At 39.2% G+C, this 13,180-nt stretch overlaps 1 protein-coding gene across 1 annotated transcript in view; it reads left to right on the top strand.

The window, feature by feature from the left end:
• The window catches only part of LOC109072725 (zinc finger protein 423), an 81,022-nt gene extending 68,057 nt beyond the window's left edge, over nt 1-12,965 (top strand). Inside the window, 1 exon segment of the mRNA XM_042775345.1 lies at nt 12,107-12,965. Coding sequence (XP_042631279.1) covers nt 12,107-12,136 — 30 coding nt within the window. The 3' untranslated portion in view covers nt 12,137-12,965.
• The last annotated feature ends 215 nt before the right edge of the window (nt 12,966-13,180 follow it).

Below are 13,180 nucleotides of genomic sequence, written 5' to 3'. Positions count from 1 at the left end.
AGGTGGAGGAAAGAGCTTGTATACATCACCATTCAAAAGATTTTTTTTAAAGAAATTAATACTTTTTTTATTTATATTAATTTATCAAAATTAGGCCTAAAAATATTCACAAAAACACAAACTTTACCACAACGTGAAAACGTGTGAAAAAATGCTGTCCTGTTGAACTTGATCAAAGATTGCTGAAAACAATGCATGACAACTTCCACACAAAAAAAAACTGCACAACTGTTTTTAAAACTGATAATAAAAATAAATGTTTCTTGAACGCCAAATCACCATATTAGAATGATTTCTGAAAAAATCATGTGACACTAAAGGACTAGAGTAATGGCTGCTGAAAATTCAGCTTTGCCATCACAATTATAAATTAATCAAAATATATTAAAAAGAAAACATTTATTTTGAATAGTAATAATATTTCATACTGCTGTATTTTGATCAAATAAATGCAACCTCGATGAGCATAAGAGACTCCTCTCCTCTACTAAAAACATAAAACAAAATCTTACCCCAAACTTTTGAACAGTAGTGTTTATAAAATGTAGACAAAAATAAAATTGCAATTATTATAATTTGTAAACCGATTGGACAATTTTTCCATGGTAAATAATAAAAAGGGGGGTTAGAAAACATTCAGGTTAGTTTTAAAGCACCACAGATATTTTCTTCAGAAAACATAAAATCCTCCTTAAACTAGATTTAATATTAGCATTATGAACAGACAGGCATATATTTAACACATAACCCATATTAAACAAATCAAGGCATTAACAAATGTAGAAGCTCTGAAAACATTCATAGAATCTGTTCCATTATGTGTCATATTAGATTTATAATTTATGTGGAGAGTTTGGTCTGGTGTGCTTTGAATCTGTTCTGTGTGCTGTAGATATTGATATAGGTTTCTATTGTGATGCTCGATTTGATTATTGCCAGTGTGTGTGTGTGCATGTCCCAGCTGCCCTTGCGTCTGGAGTGGCAGTGTACCTTTATTAGAATGGGGATCTGGGGGGCTCTCTTCAGAGCCCTAACCCCAACACACACACACATGCCTACAGCTCCTCAAATCCACCTTACCTGCTGCTGATTGGCTGGCTGGTTGAGGGGTTATCAGGGGACTGCAGTATAGTGTCTCCAGCTAAAGCTATGAGCTCTGTGTTTAGAACAGCTCCCTCTCGAAGACCATGACATCCCTGAGTCTGCAGCCACGTGCTGAGCCTTGTGACATGAAGAGTGCTAGGCCTCGGATCTCTCTGATGGCTTCAGCACCATGATATGAGAATAAGGGGAAATAGCAGGAACTTAGCCAAGAGTTGATAATGAATCTAATGACCCATTCATTAATGGTATTCAGTTATCTATATATGTACGATGTTGGAGTACTAAAACAGGAGCGGGTTACGAAGTGTGTCATGGTGTTATGGATTTACATTTCCACATGGTTTTTTCGATGGAAATTCTCCAGGTGGTGGGCATTATTGGAGTAAACTAGAATCGGAGGGGGACATGTTAAGTTGTTTACCTGTTTGCATTGTTTTGTTGCTTTGCCCTTGCTGAGATGGGAGATTCAAACTAAGCTTGGGCCTGGCAAATTCAAATCAAAAACACTCACCATGGGGCGGCACTAATCTTCAGAGTAAATCAACACATTCGCATTCATTTATTACAATGTTGGATACCGGTTTCGGGCCACGAGCGTGCATGTGCGTGTTTATGTTGAGATAAAAAATGAAGTAAATGCCTTTTTGCAAATTTTCCAGCGAACCCACCCACACTCCTGATTCTGTCATGAAATACCCCTGCTTGGAACAATCTATAAAGTGGAGGAAAAGAAGGGAGGAGGGACGTGGAGGGAATCGAGAGAACTTCCGCGGGATGGCACATAGGGAGATATGGTGTCTGCGCTAAATTAAAATAATTTGGGGACTGGCATGAGAGGGAAAGAGAAAGGGAGAGAGGGAGGGGGTAAGGAAGAGCAAGGAAAAAAAGAGAGATGTGTCCACTGGGATCACTATAAGCATTTTCTCATATCCGTCTCTCATGGTAGCCTGTTCCTTTAATGCATAGACAGAGCGAAGGATATGTTGAGACGCAACATGAGAGAAAGCGAACTGAAATGAAAATGTGAAGACAGCAGAAAAAGGAGGGGGTGTGTACGGCACATGCCCCAGTCTGATATGACAGTTGAGCAGGGTTGTGCTGTGGCGCTACAGCTCCACGCTGCATGGTGTGTGTTGTTGTCTCGCGTGCGGGTTGCCAGCTCGGGACTGGAACTGTTGTGGCTGTGACAGTGACGTATGAGTCTAAGCGCTGTCGGTGAGATGACTCTCACTGCTCGACACTCTCAACGCTCGACGCACACGCGCGTGCATGCACACAGAGCGCAGCTGTGATCTGGAGGGTTTGAGTACTGTGGATACTTCACTCTGTTTGCCTCGCTCATTAACATAACATAACAGATGAGAAGACTTTATCTTAAAGGATAGTTCACCCTAAAAGGAATATTCTGTCATTATTTACTCTCCCTCATATCCGTTCCAAACCGTTTTTTTTTTTTTTTTTTTTTTTATAATTATGTCGGCGAAACAGAAGATATTTTCAAAAATGTTTTTCGGTTAAGTAAAAAATGACAGAATTTAAACTTTTAGTGAAATACCCCTTTAAGGCAATTTTTTCTATTTTATCCCTTTATTCATATATTTAAATTCATTTATTTAAATGATTTGTAATTTTTTTCTTTGTGTTTGGAATGATATGGGTGAATAATAATGACAAAAAAATTTTAACTATGCGTTTAAGGCCAAAACAAACCAATTTTATTCCTTTATTAATTTATTTAAATTTTTTAAATTTTTATTGTCAAATGTCTTAAAAGGTACAGTAGCAAACAGTTTGTTTAATTTAATTAGACAAGTCATCGTAAAATGATATATACTGCTTTTTAATTTATATTAATCATTAAATATGGATAAGGAGAGGACTGTTTGGTAAGTTTAGAATATTTTATATTATCAAATATTAAATATTTCAAATGCCTATGTGCCACAAAGAACAAAAAAAAGTGTGTGAGAGTGAGCAAACAGATTTTTAACTGTCCTGATTGGCTGTTTTTTATGTCTCCTCATACCCCATTTTTATGTCGATGTGAACATACAAATAGTTTGTTGTGTCCCACCTGAGTAGGACAGATTGTCTAAAATGGTCTTGCAGTACAACATTGCTAGTGTTTGATTTCAAGAAAGCTTCACTAACATAAAAAAGTGGACTTCACAGGGGAAAAAATGCTACAGAAGTATAGAATGTGGCCTTTAAAAAGTTGTCTTCTCTCTAATTCTCTCCATCTCGTTTTTTTTCTCCTCAACACACAGACCACACCCTGGTAGGGGTCGTGAGACTCTCTCAACATGACACCTCTTTGGTTCAGCAGCTGGAGTCTGACAGCAACACTCTATAAATCCCCCCCCCACACAGCTCTGACAGCACACCTCACACACATCTCCATTCTCTTTTCCTCCTCGCTCTCACTCGCACTCTGCCTGCTAGGCTCACATATCGTTGTGACAACAAAGTGTTGATGTTGACTGGCTGTAGATAACACTCACTAGCCCCCCCTCTGTCTCTCTCTCTCTGCATGCTGCATTGTTCACCGTGTAATGCTTTTTCTCTATCTGGCTTAGTTTAGGGCTGCTTTGGAGTCAAAACCTCCTCCCTGAGGGGAAGCAGAGAGGGTTTTAGTGAGGCTATGACATGGAAAGAGAGCGTGTGTACTTTGAGTGCATCTCTGAGTGGCAGCAGAACACAGCTAGCGTAGCGTAGCCTAGTGTTAGCCTAGCGCAGTGCTATCGCCCATGACACGGTCTCTACTGAGGCCACCAAGCTCATCTAATATTCGGACCCTCCACACTCCACAGATCTCACGAACGCACAACTGTGTGTGCATGTCCGTATGGGCATGCATGTTGTTTTAGTATGTGGTCTGTCTGCGCATTGTTGTTTGATGCCTGCGGAATGTGTGACATTTTATATTAGAGACTGCTTACAACAAAAGCACAACATTTACAGTGGCAACCATAGTTTAGTCAGATTCAGTTAAACTGTGGGAAACTTGGTCTTAGCCACCATTGCTTACATGAAATTGTGTTTTCAACAAATTTAACTTCCATTAAAAAATTTTTGGGTGAAAAGAATATTCAACGAGATAAAATCAATTTAAAATAACTTTAACTTTTAGTTATATAGAATATATCTATTTTAAAATTAAATTTATTCCTGTGATGGCAAAGCTGAATTTTCAATTTTGGTGCCCTATTATTATTATTAACAATGTTGAAACAGCTGTTTTGAGGAATCTTTGATGAAAAGAAAGTATATATTTAAATAACAGCATTTACTTTGATTTTTGATCAATTTATTGCATCATTGCTGAATAAGTTTTAATTTGATGAACAACAAAAGTGTACAGAGTGTAAATTTTTTATTAACAGTAGTGTATATATGTGTATATAAGGGTCCATCTGTATGCCAGTCATGTGCCGCTATTTGATGCCTGCAGAATGTGTCAAATGTTATATTAAAGACAGCCGACAGCGTATGTTGACTTTTAGAGCCAGCTCTACTCTGTTGCTGAAGATTACATCATCGAGATGCTTATGTACATCATCGCTGTATAATTAATCCCCTGTACATTTAGTATTTATTTGACAACCTGGTGCTTGACAGAGATGTACTGATGTCGGATATACAGTATGTATAAGTATAAACAGAGCGCGCGCGCGCATGTGTGTGTGTGATGAATGTGAGGAGGCCACCCTGGAGCACAGAGGTCAAAGGAGGTCAGTCATAGTGGAATCACTCCCTCTGCTCCTTTCAGAGAGAATAAAACGACCATACAGATTTTGACTGATATCACCTGGATTTTTCTCTCCACGTTGCTCAAGGCAAAAAGAGAGTTTATGACCCTAAATGAACCACATCTGAAAGTGTGAACAGGTGTTTTTAATTGTTGATTTTGCCACTATTATTGATGTAATAGTTGAGCGGTGCACATATACTGTATCTTGTATTGGTTATTTGCATATAATGGCTTCCAACACGGTTTGTATAATCTAATGAATCGCTGTTATTTTTTTATAATATTAACATTACATAATGTAAAGCTCTCTTTATTTATCTTTTTATATATTTTTTTATTTTTTTGTCCATAAAGTAAATAAAAGAATAATAAATAAATGTATTATTTTTAGTATTTATTAGTAATAGTAAACCTTGGCTTAGTTGGAGCTAATTTGTAGGTCATCTATCATAAGCATATTTATGTTTACATTTCATTCAGATTCACACATACACCTCCAGTCCTGGTCAGGCCAGAAAGAGGAGAGCATTTGGACAGTGACGTGGGTGTAGTGCACTTCAGTATAGGAGGACGTAGTTGCAGGGAAGGTGCTAAATTCAGGGACAGGCACTATCTAGGTGGAGAATGGTGTGAGTAGGTGGGATGAGGGAATCCAGGGGCAGGGCAGGGGGGCATTTATTTGTAGCACACTCCCAAGTGAGTTTCCTGTCTCTGGGAGGTGAGAGCTTGGAGCATATGAAGCTTTAAGACAACCCATCTGCTAGTCTCCGGCCATTGGAAGACTGTCAAGCAGGTCTAAAAAATAAGCTACTCTAAAGTGCACCAGGCGGCAAAGGTGATTTTTCATTTTTTGTTAAAAACGGAGCTGAGAGGGACAGACTAGCATCCTAAGAGCAAAGCTGCACTCTCTAACCCCCCTCCCCCCCCCTCTCTCTTTCTCTCGTACTCATTCACGCTCTCTCTTTTACACACTTTACTCTCTCTCTTTCTGTCTTTCTCATTCATGATCCCTTTCTCTTTCCTTTTTAACCCCCTTCTCATCTCTTTTTCTATCAGCTTCAGTATTTCCTCTCCGTGTCTTTGTTTAGCCGTACAGACAGCAGACAGACTCGGCAGAGAGCACTTTATAAAGCCGATATCATAGAGACACACTGTCTGTTCATTTGTGTGTGTGAGTATCTAGATACAATAATAGTGTGTAGTGCAGAATGGCTCTTTCTCTTCGTCTTCAGTTTTTCTTTATTATAGTATATAGATGAATTATATATATTGCACTGATACAAGACTTATAAGACAATAATCTTATTCATTTTTGATTTTATGAATATTTAATTTATAATAATGATATAAACAAAAGATGTAAAATAAAAATAAAACGTTAATGGAAATGCAACCATTAATAGTCAAGAATTTATCTTGTAGTGTTATAATAAAATAAAAAATAATAAAATAAATGTGACCCTGGATCACAAAACCAGTCTTAAGTGTCAATTTTTTGATATTGAGATTTATACGTCACATGAAAGCTGAATAAATAAGATTTCCATTGATGTATGGTTTGATAGGACAATATTTTGCCGAGATACAACTGTTTGAAAATCTGGAATCTGAGGGTGCAAAAAATCTAAATATTGAGAAAATTACCTTTAAAGTTGTTCAAATGAAGTTCTTAGCAATGCATATTACTAATCAAAAATGAAGTTTTGATATATTTATGGTAGGAAATTTGCAAAATATCTTCATGGAACATGATCTTTACAAGATTTTTGGCATAAGAGAAAAATCTATAATTTTGACCCACGCAATGTATTTTTGGCTATTGCTACAAATATACCTGTGCTACTTATGACTGGTTTTATGGTCCTGGGTCACAAATAAATAATAACAATTTTAATTCAAAATATATTTATAAAAAAATTATAAATTATATTGGATGATACATATATTATATATATATATATATATATATATTATATATATAATATATATACACACATACACCACATAAACCCAAATCGTTAAAATATATAACTTGTTTCTAATAATGTATTTGAAATAAAGACATTATTATGATATAAACATGTCATATAATTTTTGTTCTGAATCACATACATGTAGCTTGTGTTTTTGTGTGCATTTCACTGGGGAGCTGCCGCTTTCCGCTGTTCTGAGGTCAACTCAGAGACGTCAGTAATTCCAAAGAATCCTGTTCCGAAAAACAGTTTACTGACCGAACGGCCACCCTCTCCAGCAACACTCTTTTCTCTCTCTCGCTCTGTTCGCTCTTGCAGAACGAGCCAACACATTAGAGTTTCACTGACACTGCACCGTCCCCAGGGGGCACCACGGAGCCCGGAGCCAGGGGCCCTGCGGCACACACACACTCGCACACACGAACAGCCCTGATTGAAAGTGACATGACAGCCGCTCGGCCCGGCTGTATGTGCATGCTCTGTGTGTGAAAAGAGGCTGTGTAGAGAAACGTAGATTTGATTTTCCTTTATCTTTATCTCCCCACCGCTTCCCCCTTCTCTCTCCCCCCTCCTCCTCCCCCTCGGCGAGTGCAGCAGTCTCGCAGTCACTGCATCAGTAATGTGACTGGGCCATATTTCCCAGGAGTGCACAGCTCCGCAGGATTTAGCCTCTCTTTTATAACCAGTTTAGGAAAACAATGACAGCGTAGATATTGACTGAGCTCGCAGGGGCTGTTCTGCCCACCACACGGCCTCCCCCGCTCTGTTGCCAAGCCAAGGGGGGAAAGAGAAAGGAGGCTGTCCTGCGCATTACGTCGTACCCTCCTCGTGTTTCAGCGATGGTGGAGCGGCGTTCTGGTATACGAATAAAACTACAATGAGCTTCTAAAACTGCACTTGAAATCAAGAGGAAGTTGTCGCATTTCTGTTGCAACAATGGCACATGACACATGAGCAAGTCGTGAGCGTGTTTGCAAGCTCTTCAAGTAATTGTACAAAAGTATAGCGGCATGCAACTGATAAAACACTTTACAGTGTATGCGTCTATGCACATGTTTTGGTGCGTTCAGTCGCAGCTCATCCATGACCGTTTAAACAGCCTTCCTCTGTGTTCCCCACCTCTCTCGCTCTAACTTCCTTCCTTCAAGAATATATCAATTACAGCTGCATTGCACTGATGTCATATTGCGAGTCATTATCAGATTCAGAGACACACACCATTCTGGCGATCGATCGCCTGTGGCTTAATCAATAGCGCTGCCCCCGACGACACACTCGGATGAAGAGAACAAACTGCGACCGGCCTGAAAATGTGTTTGTTCCAACACACTGATTAACTAATTTAAACAAGTGTTGCTGGTTTGATCGCCCACACATCAGCTGCCATCTTTCAAGAGAGATATCGGAGCGATGGAAATAGATGTGTTGGGGTGTGTAAGTGTGTGTTTGCGTGCATGCTGGACAGCTGAAGTGCGACAGTGTGTTGCGTTTATAAGGGTGTGTGTATATGCCAGTGGCTCGTATATGCCAGAGATCATGAAATAAGCCGAGCGGTGGGTGTTGATTGTCGCTAGTGGCTGTGTGTGTGTGTGTTTATGTGAGATACGTGTGTGCTGGGGAGTCTGAGCGCATGTCTTTTGTTTTAGAGAAAGATCTATGCGTGTGTATGAAGGATGTTGTGTACTGTATGTTAGGTCGGGCTCCCTACACCCCTCCAGTCCTACTGTGCTGTTTCCATCAGGACACTGCAGTGCTGGTGTAACCCTAGACCCCAGGGAACAACACTGCCCCCCTTCACAAACACATACAAACAAATACAAACCCACACACACCTGACAACCTGGGGGAGACCATACACACTCTTAATCACACACACCTCTTCTTTCTCTGTCACAAATGCAGACACTCAAATCTTAACTTGCTCTCATTTTACGCATCTAAACTAAGAATGCAACAGTATTTTAAAACAATTTCACTCTGGTAAACATTTTGTATATATACACAATATACACAAAGGACTGAATCTGTTTTACAACATGTAGTCATTTATTCTGAATTTAAGGGGTCATATAATGCAATTTCAAGTTTTCCTTTCTCTTTGGAGTGTTACAAGCAGTTAGTGAATAGATACGATCCCTAAAGTTGCAAAGACTAAAGTTTCAAACCCAAAGAGATATTCTTTATAAAAGTTAAGACCTGTCCACGCCCTACTAAAATGCCTCGTTTAAACACGCCCCCACATATCTACGTAACTGTGTAGGAAGATTTGCATAACACCGGCCAAATGTTCACGCAAAGAAAGAAGGTGTAACCGTTCTCGCTGTAGTATTGTTGCTGCCGCCACCATGTCGTGGAGATGCTGTGAGTTTCGTTGTGAAAGAGAAACTACTTTGTTTGGTCTTCCAAATGAGGACACACAGAGTAGAGACTGTGCACAAAGGCTGTTTCTATGAAGTGGGCCAATTCCAACTTTGCAAGGACAGTCTGGAGCTTTTGACTCACAGCCTGTAAGTGCGTTTTCATATTTAAAGAATTTGCCACCGATGATTCAAATCCGAGTTTTGAGCAGAATAGGTAATATGCTTGAGGTATTTGGCCAATCACAACGCACTGGATAGCTGGCTAATTAGAGCACACCTCGTTTTACAGACCGATGAGCTTTGTAAAAATCAACACGTTTAGAAAGGCGGGGCATAGAGGAGCAACAATAATGTACAATATGTGAAAAAAAAAGGTTTTTTTTTTTTTTTTTTTTTTTTTTTTTTTTTTTACCTTAAACTGCATAAACACCAAATACACAAAATAATGTTCTTGTTTAGCAACGTCATATGACCCCTTTAACCCCGTCAAAAATAAGTCATGAAAGACTTGATCAACGCCAGTACTGAATAAACTGAGATTAAGTGACATGAGATTATTATTATTTTTATTGTTGTTATTGTTTTTGTTGTCATGATCATCGGGGTAAATGAAAAGATAGGCGACCCAGATGTTAATCTGGTCTCACATTGAGTTGTGGTATCAGGTATATAATGATAATGGCTGAGTTGCATTTGGCTCTGCAGCAGGTGAAGATTGAGTTTGGAGGGGGATTGGCTTTGTGGGGAATAACTGATAATTGATTGAGCAGCAGCATATTCTTGGGGACTCAGCTAAGGCAGGTTTGGGTAAATTGGGTCGTTAGTTGCTCTTGACATGTGCACGTGACAATGCGGGCAGGTACACCGTATTGACTCATTGCTCATTGTCATGTGAGTCCCAGGATTATTTCACCATGCCGTCACTTTTTGTGTTCCGTTTTGTTGTAATTCCAATATGTGAAACAGGTGCTTGATTATGAGGACAAATGATTTGCAATATGTTTGGGTTTTGTCCGATGTGCACCTCTGTCTCGTTCTCCTCTCCGGCAGAGCTCAGAGAGAGACATAGACAAGGCTGGCCTCTGCTGGAAGGGGGGTGGCAGCACAGGCAGTGGAATGCAAAAGGAGAAGTGCTTTGCTCTCATAATGGGGTCAGTGGCTCCCAGAGAGATACGTCTCCTCGTTCAAGAGCCCTCCTCGTGTGCATCTCCTCTCTGTTCCACGCAGGAGGGGCGGGAAAAGAGAGAGAGGCCAGGATGGAAAGAGAAGGAGGACACGAGACGCACATCCCTTGACAGGCTGCCATTGATTTGGTATGGGGTTTTAAGACCCAGTGGTTTAGCCTTCCTCAGATAGAACTGCCCATCCCCTTTTCGCCAGCAATCATTTGCAAAATATGTGCACTAAGATAAGAGGCCGAAGAATAAGTATTTATCAACGAAAAACCATGTTTAATCCTACAGATTTGTCTCCCCCTTTCTGTTTTACTATATCGGGGCATAAAACACAGCCTATCTCTCTTGGAGAGATTAATCTTGGAAAGGAGCTTTGAGAGGGAAAGTGGGATGATTGCCGGCTCTTCTCTGGGAATTGGGTTTATGGTCCAGGGAAAAGCATGCGGAAAAGCAGTGCTGCCAAGAGACCACGACAACACAATAACCATTTAGCCTGTGCATATCTGCTCCTGTTTAACCCCTCACGCAACGGCTGATTGATCTGTTTATGTGATCCTGGTTTTAGGAAATTTTTTCGTCCAATTTCCACCATTATGGCTTCCTTTGTGCACATCTGTCACAATGTTGTGTACAGTGTATGATGAATTTTTGAAGTTGTAAATAAAACAAAGATTGCACTCTCAAAAATAAAAGTTCTTTACTGGCATTGATGGTTCCATAAAGAACCTGAAACGTCTATGGAACCTTTCAGTTGCACAAAAGCTTCTTTAGATTATCAAAATGTTCTTCAGACTAAGAAATGGTTATTTTAAGAACTGTTCACTGAAAGGTTCTTTGGGGGAACAAAAATGGTTCTTCTAAAACAACTACTACAAAACCCTATTATTTAAAAATTACAAGAAAAAACAAATTTATTACTTCCAAATCAAAATTTCATGTTTAATTAAATTTGTTACTTGCCATTTCTTTGTTATTAATTATGAAATTATGAGTTCTACAATTTTTTAAAGTTTACATTCTTAGAAATAAAGTATTTTATTGACATCTATGGTTCCATGAGGAACCTTTAACATCCATGGGCTTTTTATTTTGGACAAAAGGTTTATTTATATTTTAAAAAATGTTCACTGAAACATGGTTCTTCTATGGCATTGCTGCTGCAAGATAATATATATGTAAGATTCTCAAGAATGCTGCTGCAAGCACCCTTTTGGAACCTTTGTTTTTTAAGAGTGTAATTTGACACAAAACTATTTTCTCTCCTACTTTTCTTCTACACTTCAATGCGGAGAGATTTGATATGTTATTATAAATGTATGTTCGGTTCTCAGGAGTCCCAAGAATTGTGCTGATTTAAAAGATTTATAAACAAGAATCAAATACTCCAGAATATACAAATCAGTGTTTTTGCATTAGAAACAAAGAACTCTAAATCCAGCGGAGGATGAATGTTGTGTTTGCGCGTGGGTGGATGAATGGGATCGCAAGTGCACATGTGCCCAATATTTAATGGGAGGGTGTGGAGAGGAAAGAAAATGGGAAGAAAGGAAGGTGTTCGCTCGTGGCTGCAGAGCTCAAACTCCTCTGTCAAAGCAAGGCTGCTAGCCTTGAGATGGACGGACAGGCCTGGTGGGTAAATGGAAAGAGAGATGGATAGAGGGAGAGAGGGAAGGAGAAGGGTGGAGGTGTGGGCACGTAGCTTATTATTTCTCTCCTCATGTGTTCTCTTCTGTTCCCCTGCAGAACCACACACTGAGCCAGCACGCACAGTGAGACCGGGCCCCGCAGGACTCCCGGTTCAGCCTAGAACCCCGACCCAGGCCCGGTGGGGGAGGAACATTTCAACATCACAGCCAATCAAAGTGTCATTTGCTACTCACATGTAAAACTCTAACGATTCCGCCACCAGGCGCAGCTATTACGAACGGTGGGGAATAAATATTAATGGGATATGCTATTAAAAAAGAAAAGGAGAGGAAAAAAAGGAGATGGAGAGAAAAAGGTATTCTACGTGCAGTATTTTTTATCGTCCCTTCTTCCTGGTTGTGTGTTCTTTATTTTCTCCCCATTTTCTTTTTCGGTTTTTCTCGATTTTTTTGTGGGGACAAAGGATGTAAAAAAAATTGGAAGGAAAAGACACCCTCTGCCTGATTTTAATCTCTAGAAATACATATCTTGTCCTCTGTTGCTTCATGTATCAAACTTCATATGTGCCAATTTTGTTCTTTTCAATGCATATATTCTCAGCCCTTTTTATTTGTTGATTTATTTGTACCATTTATTTCTTGCAGTAAATAGGTACTTGTGCTGTGCTGTGATTGCTTGCCAGTCGTAATATTTTTCCTTTCTATTATTATTGTTATATATTTTCTTTTTTCTAATTACAGTAAAAAGACAAAAAACATATAAAGAAAAAAATTAAAAAAACATAATGGTTTTGATCGGATTTTCCAGTACATGGGCCTTATGGATGTTGTAAAAATGAATATCATTGATTTCAGTGCAACTGGATGATGTCTGCTTTTTAAATGTGAATTAACCAGATTGCAATAAACTAGTACAGTTGAAAATAAACAAATAAATAAATCATGAATAAAGGGAATCCGTGCATCTGAAGTGAGTGTTCTTTCAAAGCGCAGATAAAGCGTAATGAAGCAGCTGAACTCCTTAGAGTGGCTCTGTTCCCCTGATGCCGTGTGAGCTCTATTCTTCTTGTCGTGCCTTCTATTTAACAATAAATATCTGTGAGCTACAGTAATGCTGCTCAATGAACACAGATAATGTGCATTAAAAAAAAACTTATAATGACAGTGATGA

This window comes from Cyprinus carpio, chromosome A18 (genome assembly GCF_018340385.1).
Source record: "Cyprinus carpio isolate SPL01 chromosome A18, ASM1834038v1, whole genome shotgun sequence".
In the NCBI taxonomy this organism is placed as follows: Eukaryota; Metazoa; Chordata; class Actinopteri; order Cypriniformes; family Cyprinidae; genus Cyprinus; species Cyprinus carpio.
The sequence above is the reverse complement of the archived record's forward strand: the minus strand, read 5'-3'. Positions and strand labels throughout refer to the sequence as shown.